The 14,904-nt window shown below is 39.9% G+C and overlaps 1 protein-coding gene across 3 annotated transcripts in view; it reads left to right on the top strand.

The window, feature by feature from the left end:
• agla (amylo-alpha-1, 6-glucosidase, 4-alpha-glucanotransferase a) overlaps positions 1-14,904 on the top strand; it is a 99,767-nt gene that overhangs the window by 49,827 nt on the left and 35,036 nt on the right. For all 3 annotated transcript variants that reach the window (XM_063064578.1, XM_063064576.1, XM_063064577.1), the window contains exons 21-22: positions 1,047-1,177; positions 3,265-3,401. In XM_063064578.1, coding sequence (XP_062920648.1) covers positions 1,047-1,177; positions 3,265-3,401 — 268 coding nt within the window. The remainder of the gene's footprint in view (positions 1-1,046; positions 1,178-3,264; positions 3,402-14,904) is intronic.

Raw genomic sequence — 14,904 nt, 5'->3', positions numbered from 1 at the left:
CCCTACGCCATATTCCAACTACCACTTCTTTGCCCATTCTCCTAATCTGTCTAAATCCTTCTGCAGACTTCCTGCTTCCTCACACTGCCTGCCCCCCACCTATCTTCATATATCATCTGCAAACTTGTCCACAAAGTCATCAATTCCATTGTCCAAATCATCAACATACTGTGTAACTTGAAAAGAAGCAGTCCCAACACCGACCCCTGTGAACACTGCTAGTCACCATCTGCGAACCAGAAAAGGGCATGAATCACAAATTCGGAGGCAACTGCTTGTTGGTTAATCTCTGGTGATTGTTAAACAGTGGACCTAGGTGAAACACAGATCCGTCTGTGCAACAACACATCATAAAAATGGTTGAAATTCCATGTCATTTGTGAACAAGGCCACCAAACCGTCTTAATCTCAAAATTCACGAGAATTATTTTAACGTTGTATTCCTTCTAATGTAGCGTTTGTTAATGAGAGATTATTTTGGTTGATATTCCCATAAACTTTGACTAATTCATCAAAGAGCTTCAATTGTTGAATTTCAAAACGTCTTTGAGTGGGGATAATTGTGGTCTTTTCCTAAACATTAAAACAAAAGGGAAATGGGCCCTTAATTAAGATCAATACTTCAATTCTATTTGGAAATCTAATTTGTGTTTTAATGCTTAACAGGTTCCTTCTGTGGGTTTTTCACATAACTGGATAGAACCTAGGTTCCTCCCGAAAGGAAAAGCTAAGGTGTTTTATTCATTCAGACAATGTTAAGAGCAGAAAATACTGCAAATACTTTGCTGTTAAAGCAGAATATTTACAACTGCTTTTGACCAGAGTATTTTTGGGCTTGTTTTATTTCAGATTCCTATCATCCTCAGAATGTTGCTTTTATATCATTCTTTGTTAAATGGGAGTTTGAATTGACAAAACTGAATTTCTACATAACAAAACACACATTATCAACTTGTTGAAGCTGCGGTACTCTCCTGTAAATAGTAGTATTTTGTATTGTGGTATTTTGTCAACAAGTAATTATCCTATTTCTTTTTCATCAATAGAACCACTACCAATCTTACATTGGCTGACCTTAACATGTTACTGTATCGATGTGATAGTGAGGAACAGGAAGATGGTGGTGGCTGCTACTTTATTTCAAATTTTGGGCATTTGAAATATGCAGGTTTGCAAGGTATGTGAATCTGGTTTGCAAGGATACTGGGCCTAATCAAATTAAGGCACAATTAAATATTAATTTTGTTTTGATTAAATTATGTCAAATATTTTTAGTGCTTTTTTAAGGATTTGCTTTGATTAATTTGTGACTGGTTCAACCCTTGTTAATCAGATTAGGAGTTGGATATTAATATTTGTGTATTAGGACTGAATGTTCGGGGTACTCCCTGGACTGCAAAGGCATGACTTTTGGACCCCCCATACATATGAACAAGCATTTGTGTTGATCACGTTGGGCTGAGTGATTTCAACAAGGTAGAAGCTAGAATTTGTAATGGACTTCCCTGGACATTGATTACAAAGGAACAAATTAGCCAGCTTTTTTCCTCCGTGGTTACACTGGACAGCAAAAACTTTGCTTCCTAAATACTTCTGAGTTTATCTTGTGGATTTTGGACTGCTGATCATGAAAATCACTATGAAATTTCCCTATGACACACCATTTTTTTGTAATTGCCTATATTTGTCATTTCAATTCATAATTCAATTCAGAATAACTGAAACAAAAACAACAGGAATTCTGCAGATGCTGGAAATTCAAGCAACATACATCAAAGTTGCTGGTGAACGCAGCAGGCCAAGCAGCATCTATAGGAAGAGTTTCAGTCGACGTTTCAGGCCGAGACCCTTCGTCAGGAGTAACTCAGAACTGATGCCAAGATTAAAGAAGGCATTTTTGTTGGTTCACAAATCAAACGCGTCATCAGTGACAGGCAATTTGAAAAACTTCTAGTGGGACCAGAGAAAATATGTAGAAGGCATTGAAGGATGAAGAACTTCTAGTGGGACCAGGGAAAATGCATAGAAGGCATTCAAGGATGTTGTTGAAAATTTTCTTGGCAACTACAGAGCATCAAACTACATGCAGCTGGTTGACAACATGCCATGAAGTGCAACATGTCACTAAAGATTCAATTTCTGACTTCCCATTTAGAAGACTTCCCTGCAAATCTTGATGTTGTCTGTAATGAGCATGGTGAAAGATTTCACCAGGACACTGCTGTCCTGGAGAAACCGTATCAGGGCAACTGGAATCCATTAATGCTGTCTGATTATTGTTGGACATTGAAACCAGAAGCCTCAAGCACTGAGTACAAATAAAAATCATCAACCAAACATTTTTAACTTAGTTGAATTATTACAAAACAGGAGCATCATTAGGCAATTAAATGTATTATGTTCAGTAAAAGTTAATTTATTGTTTCTCCAAATTCCTACATGTTATAAGTAGACTGAAATTATTATTTGTGTTCAGCTTCAAGCAGTCTATCATAAACAAAAAAAAAATCTGAGGAAGCAGCACTTTCCAAAAAAAAAAATTGTTGTCCAGTGTTTCTATTCAGGAACCAATTTTGAAAGTGCATATCTGGATGGCATTTCACCACTGATTAGCCCATGAAGTATTCACTGTGCTGGTTAATTATTTGGTGAGATGTTTAAGGATACATAATCACTACTTTTTACAGAAAGGATCAAGGCGTTAAATGGTACTGAATAGGTAATTGAACAGGTGTAATACCTATTGGACACACTGGATGGCGCAGGTGAAATGACTTGATTCTTCACAAATCAAACCAGTGCCATTTAATCACACCTTGTATTCAACATAAATAACCTCTTGAGGGTCAGTTTAATCTTGTGTAAATGAATGCTCAATCTCCTGAGAGATATAATCTAAAACAGATTTATGGTAAATTAATATTCAGATGTTAAATGGAGAGATGAGATAGCATATGCTGTAATTTTGAGCATAATGCAAACTGCTGGGGGACTTGGTGGGTCATGCAACATCTGTTGAGGTAGATGGTGTTTCGGACGGGGACCCTAAATCAGGATCCCTGCAGGATCCAAAGATGGTGACCATCACTCTGCCTTGGCACATGCTGCTGGACCTGCTGAATTCCTTCACAACTTTTTTTGTTTGCTCTGAATTTAAATATCGTATTTTTTGACTGAAATATAGTGGACAATTAGTATATAATAGGATTTCTAATACAAATGGTTTCCCTCAGTAAATGTAATTGAACTACTGTGCTTTACTAGGATTCATGTCAGTACTCGCAGATATTCGACCCAACAATGACCTAGGGCATCCTTTGTGTGAAAACCTGCGGGCTGGAGACTGGATGATGGACTTCATAAGTAGTCGTTTGATCACACATGGCGGCAGTCTTGCAGTGGTGAGCTGATGTTGGTTTGTGTGTTTGTTTATGTGGTCACATGCATATAACTTGTATATAGAAGCAAGTGAAGGCAATTTTCACCTTAGTACCTTCTCTAACTCTCAGTAAGATCATGGCTGATCTTTTAATTACACTTTTCCACCTGAATTTTTTCTCTCTCTCTCTCACTCTCACTCTCACTCTCACTCTCACTCTCACTCTTACTCCGTCTCTGCCTCTCTCTCCCCCCCCCCCCACTAAAAGCATTTTTACGTATAGAAAGGATAAAGGAGAGTTGAGGGTAGATATAGGACCAATAGAAAATGATGCTGGAGATATTGTAATGAGATACGCAGAGGTGGCAGAGAAATAGTGGAAGACATGTGCAGTATACTGGACATTCAAGAGTGTCAGGGAAATGAAGTACGTGCAGTGAAAATTACAACTGAGAAGGGTGGATAAATCTCCTGGACCTGATGGAATGCACCCTCGGATTCTGAAGGAAGTAGCTGGAGAGATTGATCAACATTGATCTTTCAAGAATTGATAGATTCTGGCATTGTACCGGATGACTGGAAAACTGCAAATGTTACTCCGCTGTTTAAGAAGGATGGGAAGCAGCAGAAAGGGAACTATAGACCTGTTAGCCTGACATCAGTGGTTAGGAAATTGTTGGAATTGATTGTTAGGGATGAGATTATGGTGTACCTGGAGGCACCTGGCATGATAGGCCGAAGTCAGTATGGTTTCCTGAAAGGAAAATCCTGCCTAACTAACCTATTGCAATTCTTTGAGGAAATTACAAGTGGGGTAGACAAAGGAGACGCAGTAGATGTGAAAACCTACTGCACAGAAGGCCTTTGACAAAGTGCCGCACATGAGGCTGCTTAGCGGGATAACAGCCCAAGGAATTAGAGGGGAGTTACTAGCATGGGTGGAGCATTGACTGATCGGCAGAAAACAGAGAGTGGGAATAAAGGGAACCTTTTCTGGCTGGCTGCCGGTTACCAATGGAGTTCCACAGGGGTCGGAGTTGGGACTGCTGCTTTTTATGATCTATGTCAATGTTGGACTATGGGATTAATAGATTTGTGGCTAAGTTTGCAGATGATACAAAGATAGGTGGAGGAGCAGGTAGTGTTGAGGAAACAGAGAGCCTGCAGAGAGACTTGGATAGCTTAGGGAATGGACAAATAAGTGGCAAATGCAATACAGTGTTGAAAAGCATATGGTCATGCACTTTGGTGGAAGAAATAAACGGGCAGACTATTATTTAGATAGGGAGAGAATTCAAAATGCAGAAATGCAAAGGGACTTGGAAGTCCTTGTGTAGGATACCCTAAAGGTTAACCTCCAGGTTGAGTCAGTGGTGAAGAAGGCGAATGCAATGTTGGCATTCATTTCTAGAGGTGTAGAATATCAGAGCAGGGATGTGATGTTGAGGCTCGAAAAGGCACTCATGGGATCACACATGGAGTATTGTCTGCAGTTTTGGGCTCCTTATTTTAAAAAGGATATACTGAGATTGGAGAGGGTTCAGAGAAGATTCACGAGAATGATTCCAGGAATGAAAGGGTTACCGTATGATGAATGTCTGATAGCTCTTGGGCTGTATTCCCTGGATTTTAGGAGAATGGGGGGGGATCTCATAAAAACATTCCGAATGTTAAAAGGCCTGAACAGATTAGATATGACGAAGTTATTTCCCATGATAGGGGTGTCTATGACAAGAGGGCACGACTTCAGCATTGAAGGACATCCATTTAGAACAGAGATGCGGAGAAATTACTTCAGTAATAGGGTAGTAAATCTGTGGAATTTGTTGCCATGAGCGGCTGTGGAGACCAAGTCATTGGGAGAATTTAAGGCAGAGATAGGTTCCTGATTAGCCAGGGCATCAAAAGGTATGGGGAGAAGGCAGGGGAGTGGGGATGACTGGATGAATTGGATCAGCCCATGATTGAATGGCGGAGCAGACTCGATGGGCTGACTGGCTTACTCTTCTGCTCCTATGTCTTATGGTCTAAAAATACAATCTGAGTTTTAAACTGAAGACATTGTCATCTGAATTAGACCATGGTGAACCCTATTTTGGAGACAAGTTTATAACCTAAACTCACATTCCAGTGCAGTACCATGGAAGTTCTTCAACGTTGGGTTGTAGCATCTTTAAGAGGAAGCATTAAACTGAGGCCACATTTGTTCTTTCAATTAAGTGTTAAAAACAAAATCCTGTTTCCCTATTTTGAAAAGCATTGCATTCTACTCCACACCCTTGTCAATATTTATCCTTCAAACAAAATCACAATATAAGATTATTTTTAGCATAACTTACTGTTTGCAGAACCACAATTTTCTGTAAGTTTAATGCCTTGTTTCCTACCATGATAATAGTTCATTTTAAAAATATTTAATTAACTGTGCAATATCTTGCAATTGCATTATTTTTTTCTTTGAACAAATGGAATTCCAAATGTTGTCAAAAAATTATAGTTTCAGTAAAAAGTAGTCCTTTTTTGTTTTAAACAGATGATGGTTTATTGAATGATGTACTTTAATCCCCTGCATTAAATTAGTAAATGAAATCGTTAAATTGGTTTATTATTGTCACATGTACTTGGGTCCAGTAAAAACCTTTGTTTTGCATGCCATCCATATAGTTGGAGGGGCAGATAATCAGACAGTGTATACACCTTTTGCAAACCCATCAGTAGTTGCACAGACACCTGAGGAGCAGACTATGTGTTGGATGGAAGTGACGAACAACTCTAATAGAGGCAGATGCCAAGTTTTAATCTCACCACTGGGAGGTGGTGCTTTAGCACTGCTGGCCCACCACCTTGAGGGAGTCTTGATCATAAGTGGGCCGAAACTCCTGAAGACAGGTGACAGATCAACTGATGAACCCACTGGTGATAGCACAGGACAGTTAACATCTTAGTCCACGTGTATTTTCAATTCTAATTAGTTCATTGACAAGTACAAGAGAAAATAGTAACAATGCAGAATTTAGTGCTATAGTGAAAGTGTAGTGCAGGCAGATGATAGGGTGCAAGGCCATGATAAGGTAGACTGTGAGGTCAAGAGTCCATCTTATTGTGTAGCGGTCAGGGCAATAATCTTATAACAGTGGAATAGAAGCTCTCCTGGAGTCTGGTACAGTAGTTGGTAAATAGTTTGAAGCAATGTTATCATACCTGAAAGACCCTCCCAGTTACATTATTCCATTGTACTGTGATGCAATCCTCATGGGCGCTTACTGGACATAACCCGGGAGCTGAATGTCAGGGTGAGTATTGTGCTAACAATTGTAGATGGGTGGAATTCACACGGAATCCTTTTCCTTCAGGGCTTCCTCTTTATTACATACTGACATCAACGGTGAGTCACTTGTCCAGGAATGAAAACACCCCGATCCAAAGATTCCATTATTCTTATACTATTTTGTATCAGCATTCCCTCCACAGTCCCATTGTCTCTATCCTGCATATGCTGTGTATATGTAGAATGAAGTCAGCCTTTTGCAGAGACTTCAGTGCCTATATATTAAGAGAGCCTTGTATGCTACATTAGCTATGTGCAGTTCTATCTTTACTTTGTATGTACAATGGGAAAATTCCATGCTGGAGTTTATGGGATTGTTATTAGGCTGGTAAACAGCTATGAGTTTATGATGGTTCACTTTAGCTGCAGTTTGGGTTTACTTGAACCAGTTCCAGATTTTCTACGGCAGGTACCAACCCTCTAGAGCATCATTTCTCAACTGGGGTTACTAGCGAGAGGTCGCTAAAAGTTCTGCGAGAGATTGTACTTTAAAAAAAAATAAACACCTTTTTTGAACTTTGTGTGATGCCAGTGCTCACAGTGCTGGGCAGTGACTGAGCAGTCCCATTCACCATCTCGTTGGGGGTCTCTCAGATCAATATGGGAGTGTACAGTACGACCATGTGTGTTTGGTTGAGTCCATTCTCAGTTTTTGGCGTGAGATAGGGGAGGTCGTTGATAATCGTTGAGCGCTGTATTGCACGGATGGGAGGACAGTAGGCTAGTGAGGAGCATGAAGTCATTTTCCAGGCATTCAATGGACTCGCCCAACTTGGGCTGTAACGTCAGCCTCTCCCTCCTGAGTTACTATCTGCAACTTCCCCTTGAGCACTGCTGACTGACTTATGGGAATGAACAAACTCTACCGGTGTAGTAGAAAATGGGAGGGAAATTTTCATTCTAAAGAATTTCTATGTGCCGTGACTCAGCAGAACTTATTACTTGGAAAAGTCACAAGTTGGTGAGAACCTAATAATGCCAGTATGTAAAATTATAGTGGATAAAATGCTAGGACAAGATGCAGTACCGAGAAATTGGAAAAGGTTTCACTCTCAAATAGTACATAAAGTCAACATCTTGATGACCTATCTATCGCATGATGCTGAAAAGGTTTTGTGTGATAAACTGAAAAATAATAGTGTCTCTATCCAGGTTGATGAGTCAACAGATCTCACCAATAAATGTCATATTGTAAGATTTGTAAATGATGGTGAAATTCAAGAAAGGTTTTTTCTTCTGCAAAGAGCTGCCTGAAACGAGCAAAGGCCAAGGTATATTTAATGTTTTGTTTTCATAACTGGAAATTGTCACGAACCCCGTGACGGGAATAAAGAACCAGCAGAGATGGAAAACACTTTGGAGTCCAGTATTGCTATAAACTAATAATACTTATTAATAACTATGCAGTACAGTAATATAAATGTAGATAAATCAAACAGGTTAGCAAGATTATATATAGAAATAATATGTAAGTATATCAGTAAGTGTGGAAATATATGTATGAAAAGCCAAACTTCTTTAAGTCTAGGGGTAAAAAGATACAGTTTTATGATGATGAGTAAAGTTCAGTTCAGTTCGTGGTATTGAGTTGAGTAGTGATGGGGAGAGAGAGGGAGAAATTTGAGTCTTCAGGTGAGCTGACACTGTTGATCTTTCTATTGTCCTTCGAAATCCTTTAAGAGTCACCGACTGTGACTTTTAGAAAGGGGACCGGTTTTCTGTGGTGGAGCTATCCCCCAGACGAGTGTGGACACATGGACAACTCCCCACCAGTCAACCCTTTTCCTCTTTCCACTGCAAGAGCGATGGATAGATCCGCCTGACGGATCCTCCAAAACCCACTTTTTCTGTGGGCACAACAATGCTCATTCAGTGTCCAGAACATGTGTCTGAGGTCTACCATCTGACCTCCTATTTTATCTTCCTATGCTGAGCATCAACTGTCATTCAAATAATCCCTCCTTCCTCTCTGTGAAGAAATGCACAAGCAGGCAAAAAGTCCTTGAAGAAGTATCAACAACCCGTCTTCCGTCACCATAGCAATTTTCGAGCTGCTCGCTGCCATCTCTCTCCAACTCAGCAGAAATCCAAAAGTTAACCAGTTCTTAAAGTGACAGTCCAACAGTTAGTCTTCGTCCGTCTCTCTCTCTCTCTCTCTCTCTCTCTCTATCTCTCTCACTCTCTCTCTCTCTCTCTCTCTCTCTCTCTCTATCTCTCTCTCTATCTCTCTCTCTCTCTCTCTCTCTCTCCATCTCTCCATCTCTCTATCTCTCTATCTCTCTCTCTCTCTCTCTCTCTATCTCTCTATCTCTCTCTTTTACAAACAAGTTGTCGGTGTTAAATAACTCTCTTTTCAAAAGCACAGTTAATAGGGGTAATCCAGGATCCCATCACACTCCCCTTCCTCAGAGAAAAAAAATTGACAAAGCCGATTTTTTTTTTGTCTAAATGTAAATAACAGAGTTTGAAACAATACAGGTAAAAATCATCAGATGACAGTGAAAATGTATACAGTTTCCAACTTAACATGTGGATAAGCAATCAGCTATAATATTGTCAGTACCTTTCACATGTTTGATTGTTAAGTCACATTCTTGCAATATCAGACTCCAATTTAACAACCTTCTATTCTTTACCTTCATTTTAGTTAAAAACACCAACAGTTATGATCTGCGTAAATCACAAGGGGTCTTTGAGCAGGACAAATATAAACCTCAAAATGTTGTAAGGCCAGAATAGGTGCTACAACTCCTTTTCAACAGTTGAATAATTTTTCTGGTGCACATTAAATTTCTTTGAGAAATAAGCCACTGGGTGTTCAATGGCATCCACACCCTTCTGTAACAGTACTGCCCCAGCAGCTTCGTCACTAGCGTCTGTTGCTATTGAGAATGGTTTTGAAAAATCAGGTGCTTTGAGCACAGGATGATAACATAGGATGGTTTTCAGGCATTCAAATGCCTCCTGGCAAAGGTCACTCCATACAAATCTTTCACTCTTCCCCGGGAGTTTTGTTACGGGGAGAGCGATGTCAGCAAAGTTCTTACATAACTTATAGTAATACCTAACCATTCCCAAAAACCTTCTTGAAGCTTCCTTGCCCATCAAAACAGGAACTTCAGCAATAGCTTGAACCTTGGCCTGTACAAGAGTCATTTGGCCCTGGCCTACCACATAACCCAGATATGTAACTGTGGCATGGCCAAACTCACTTTTAGCGAGGTTCACAGTAAGATTGGCCTTGGAAAGTCTGTGAAACAGTTTTTCTACCGCTGCAATAAGCTCTTCCCACGTGTCATTCCAGATCACTAAATCATTGATATAAACCCCTGTGCTTTCTAACCCTCCAGTCACAGAATTGATCATTCTTTGAAATGTCCCTGGTGCATTTTTCATCCCGAAGTGTAAAACATTGTATTCATACAGTCGAGACGGTATCCCAAATGCTGATATCTCCTTAGTCCTCTCTGTTAAAGGAACACCCCAGTATTCTTTTAACAAGTTAATCTTAATAAGGTTTTTAGCTTTCCCCACTCTACCAATACAATCATCCATTCTCCTTCCTTGTTCTTTCTTGTTTCTAATTCCTTCTTCAACCCTTTTACTTTCCTCAAAATTGACTCTGTGAAGATGCCGTTTCATAGGCTGGGCTGAATCTATAATGACGTGATGCACTGCCAATTCAAAATGCCAATTAGTCCTTTAACTTGTTTTTGCGATTTTGGGTCCAACTGATAGACTTTATCAGTAATATTTTCCAAAACAATGGAATTCTGACATCTGGGTGAGTCTGGATTTAATGGGTAAACATGTTTTTCCACTTCATTATCAGATTCCACGACTCCATTTTGTTCCATAACAATTCTCCCAGCTGCTATTCTAGCAAACAAGTGTCTTAGTTTGATTCGACCATCTTGTAAGCTTTCCTTTGCAAGGACACAAAGCTTACTAAATCCCTTCCAGAATTCTCAGTAGGGTCAAAGATCCTTTTGGCCTGTAGCTGAATACAGTTTCCAACAAACTACCCTTCACTGCCTTCTGAATCGAATCTCCAACAATAAATAAGAGGAGGGGAACCCCCTCATCCCAATTTTTTCCATTTCTCACACAATGTGCTTTAATCATGGTCTTAAGAGTTGAGTTGAACCATTCCAAGCCTCCCTTGGACTCTGTGTGATATGTAGATGACACCATGTGCTTAGCTACTAATTCTCTAACTACCCTCTAGAATGTTCCCGAAGTAAAGTTACTGCCCTGGTCAAATTGAATTTCTTTGGGTAGACCTACCAGTGTGTAAAACTTACTGAATGCTGTTACGACAGTCTTGGCCTCGGTGTTTTCAAAAGACACTGCTTCAGGGGACCTAGACACAGCACATACTGATAACCAACTGCAGTCTTTTGCAGTGGGCCTACGCAATCCACTATGACCCTAGGGAAAGATTTACCAAAAGCAGGTATCTGTTTAAGCAGGGTGACTTGAATAACCTGATTAAATATCCCCTCAACTTGACAGGTATGGCAGATCCTGTAAAAATTCACAACGTCCCTCCTTAAACTAGGCCAGTAAAATTTCTTCTTAATCCTGTTCACTGTCTTTCTCACTCCATGAGGTCTACCTAAAGGCATACTGTAAGCCATGTTTAAAATTTCAGCCCTGTAAACTTTCAGAACCATCACGTGACTTGCAGGCACTGTAGCTGATCTCCACTTCCTCATCAGCACCCATCTTTAAGGTAATATCCCGCTGACTCTCTCTGAACCTCTTCTCCTGTGAGAGCCATCTCCTTTAAAGCCAACATTTCAGAATCTCACTTCTGTTCCTCTATAAATTCCTTCCTCAATAAAGACAAACCTTTCCTTTCCTCCTTCTTCCTCTCAGCTTTACTACCCTCTAAGTCCTGCTGAAATTTAGAAGGTAGAAAAGTCTGTGACACATCATAATTTAAACCTCTGGTTTTGCTATTGTAGGCCTCAACAGCAGCTTTGTTCATCAGCTGAATTGCTGAAACACTCTTATCTTGGAGAGGTGTCAACATACCCCCATTGTTTACAAAACTCAGTACCATCAGCAGGCTGATGAGAATCATGTATGCATTATGAAAGAGGCCAAACAATCTCTTTATCAACTTTCTCTGACTTACCTGCAGAACATTACACTGAATAACAGCATGACCTTGCAGGTGCTTACTTCCAAATGTCCAAACAAAATTCCACAGACGAGCACATCCCTTCTCAGCAGGCCTCTGTCTGCAAGCAGGGTCAAAGGTTGCACAACCAATCCAACCTTTCCCAGCACTTTATCCAAAAGTCCAGGAACAGCACTTTTCCCATTATTTTCAGCAACACTGACCTCATCAATTTCCACTTCTTCACCAACCTTTAAAACACTACTTAATACAAGTGACTGAGAATCCTCACATTCCACTAGTACCAAAGTTAACCCCTTATTCACTGAACCAAGATCATCTGACACACAAAGACTGCATTCCTTTTCAACCAAGTCAGACACTTCAGACTTTAACTGAGCTTTAACATAAGGTTCAGAACTCTGTGAATTCACAGGTACTTCCATAACCTGAACACATTCAGTCGGAACAGCTGCCTCTTCTGGGTTGTCATCCTTTGTCCCAATTTCAAATTCAAGGTCACCCCAAACCTCCCAGCTTTTCTCTGGCAAACTCTCATCTGGAGTAAACTCAACCCCGTGGGTTAAAACTTCTTCGTCTGCTTTCTTATCAAACCCCTTCAGGGTAGCGGCATCCTCTGCATCTGGGTATGCCCTTACCTCATCAGGAACACACCTTTTAAATTCACCACACAAAACAAGCCCTTCTAAGCTGCAAAAATCACCAGGGTCTGACACTAAACCTCTTTGCTGCTACATCTCTATCTTTTCCAGCTTGAACAGCCTCTGCTAGTCTGCCACGTGATCTTCACGTTGCCATTTCTCCCTTTCAAACTCTCCGTTTTTCTGCCTCTTCTTTCCATTTTTCTGCCTATTGTCTCTGTCTTGCTGCCACTTGTCTCTGTTTTGCTGCCTCGTCGCTCCGTTCTGCTGCCTCTGCTCTCTGTTTTGCTGCCTCTCTAGCCTCTCTCTTGAACTGTTTTAATTTCAATTCATACTCCATTCTTAATTTTTCCAACTGAAGCTGAAGCTCATTCTCAATAAGTTTACCTTCCACGAACCTTTTCAACACCTCCTCATCAAACGTTCCCTTATCTATATAATGCTGGGCTATTATCGTGTGCACTTGAGCTCTCCTCATTCTTGTGGTCACCTTTAGTTTTAACTTCTGAGCAATTCCCAACAGCACAGCCCTCGTAACATCATCCAACTCTTCCGGGGTTGGTTCCAACATAAACTCCTCAACACTAACATCCATTTTTGCTGTATTTCCACATAACCAAATCAAAATGGATTTTCCCCAATCAATTCAAAGCAGCCTCCTGACCAATTTGTTCATATCGCGGACGCAGGCCCCAATTTTGTGAGGGACCCGGGACCAGAATAAAGAACCAGCAGAGATGGAAAACACTTTATATTTCTAAGGTATTAAATATAGATATCTCTCCTCACCCTATTACTGCTATCTTTGGACTACCTAAAATTTCTAGTAATCTTTCCCCTTCAGCCCGTAGAATGATTGCATTTCTTACTTTAATGGCGAAAAGATGTATTTTACAACATTGGAAAGAGCTTAATGCTCCAACTACCTTTTTTTGGTTTTCTCAGACGATTTTATGTTTGAATCTGGAGAAAATTAGAAGTAACCTTTATGATTCTTCATTTAAATTTGAACAGATTTGGGGACCTTTTATTCGATATTTTCATTTAATGTAATATTTACCCTTCTTGTTTTCTCTTCACTGTTTTAATGGAGGTCGGGATTGAGGACGTGATTTTAAGTTTAACTCTGTTTGGTTTCAAGTTAGCCCATTGCTTTGCTTTGCTTTTAGTTAGTTGCACGGTGGGTTTTTTTTTGGGGTTTTTTTTTTCTTTTTTTCCATTGATATATATAAAATCTAGTATACTATTATGTTATCTTGGTTTCTTATGCTTAAATTACATTGTTTGTAGTATTTTCTTTTTGGTATTGTTATCTTTTGGAATTTTATTATACTTTAACATTGTATTAATGTTTATATGGCTTACCTTTTTTGTATACTTACTCAATAAAAAGATTTAAAAAGAAAAAGGAAAACACTTTGGAGTCCAGTATTGCTATAAACTAATAATATTTATTAGTAACAACCCAATACAGTAATATAAATGTAGATAAATCAAACAGGTTAGCAATGATTATATATATCAGTAAGTGTGGAAATATATGTATGAAAAACCAAGCTTCTTTAAGCCTAGGGGTAAAAAGATACAGTCTTACAATGATGAGTAAAGTTCAGTTCGGTTTGTGGTATTGAGTTGAGTAGTGATAGAGAGAGAGAGGGAGAAATTTGAGTCTTCAGGTGAGCTGACGCCGTCGATCTTTCTGTTGTCCTTCGAAATCTTTTAAGAGTCACCAACTGTGACTTTAACAAAGAGGACCGGTTTTCTGTGGTGGAGCTATCCCCCAGGCAAGGGTGGACACATGGACAACTCGCCACCAGTCAAACCTTTTCCTCTTTCCACTGCAAGAGCGATGGATCGATCCGCCTGATCGATCCTCCAAAACCCCCTTTTTCTGTGGGCACAACAATGCTCATTCAATGTCCAGAACATGTGTCTGAGGTCTACCATCTGACCTCCTATTTTATCTTCCCATGCTGAGCATCAACTGTCATTCAAATAATCCCTCCTTCCTCTCTGTGAAGAAATGCACAAACAGGCAAAAAGTCCTTGAAGTATCAACAACCTGTCTTCCGTCACCATAGCAACTTTTGAGCTGCTCGGTGCCATCTCTCTCCAACTCAGCAGAAATCCAAAAGTTAACCAGTTCTTAAAGTGACAGGCCAACAGTTAATCTTCATCCATGCGTGTGTGTGTCTGTCTGTCTCTCTCTCTATCTCTCCATCTCTCTCTCTTACAAACAAGTTGTCGGTGTTAAATAACGCTCTCTGTCTTTTCGAAAGCACAGTTAATAGAGGTAATCCAGGATCCCATTACAAAACAAAAAGTCTGTCTTGAAGGAACTGTGTTGGCCTCTGTACTGATGGTCTCCCATCAGTGGTTGGTTCCATGAGGTTTCATTTCTCATGTT

This window comes from Mobula hypostoma, chromosome 12 (genome assembly GCF_963921235.1).
Source record: "Mobula hypostoma chromosome 12, sMobHyp1.1, whole genome shotgun sequence".
Classification (NCBI taxonomy): Eukaryota; Metazoa; Chordata; class Chondrichthyes; order Myliobatiformes; family Myliobatidae; genus Mobula; species Mobula hypostoma.
This window is presented reverse-complemented; position numbering and strand designations above follow the sequence as displayed.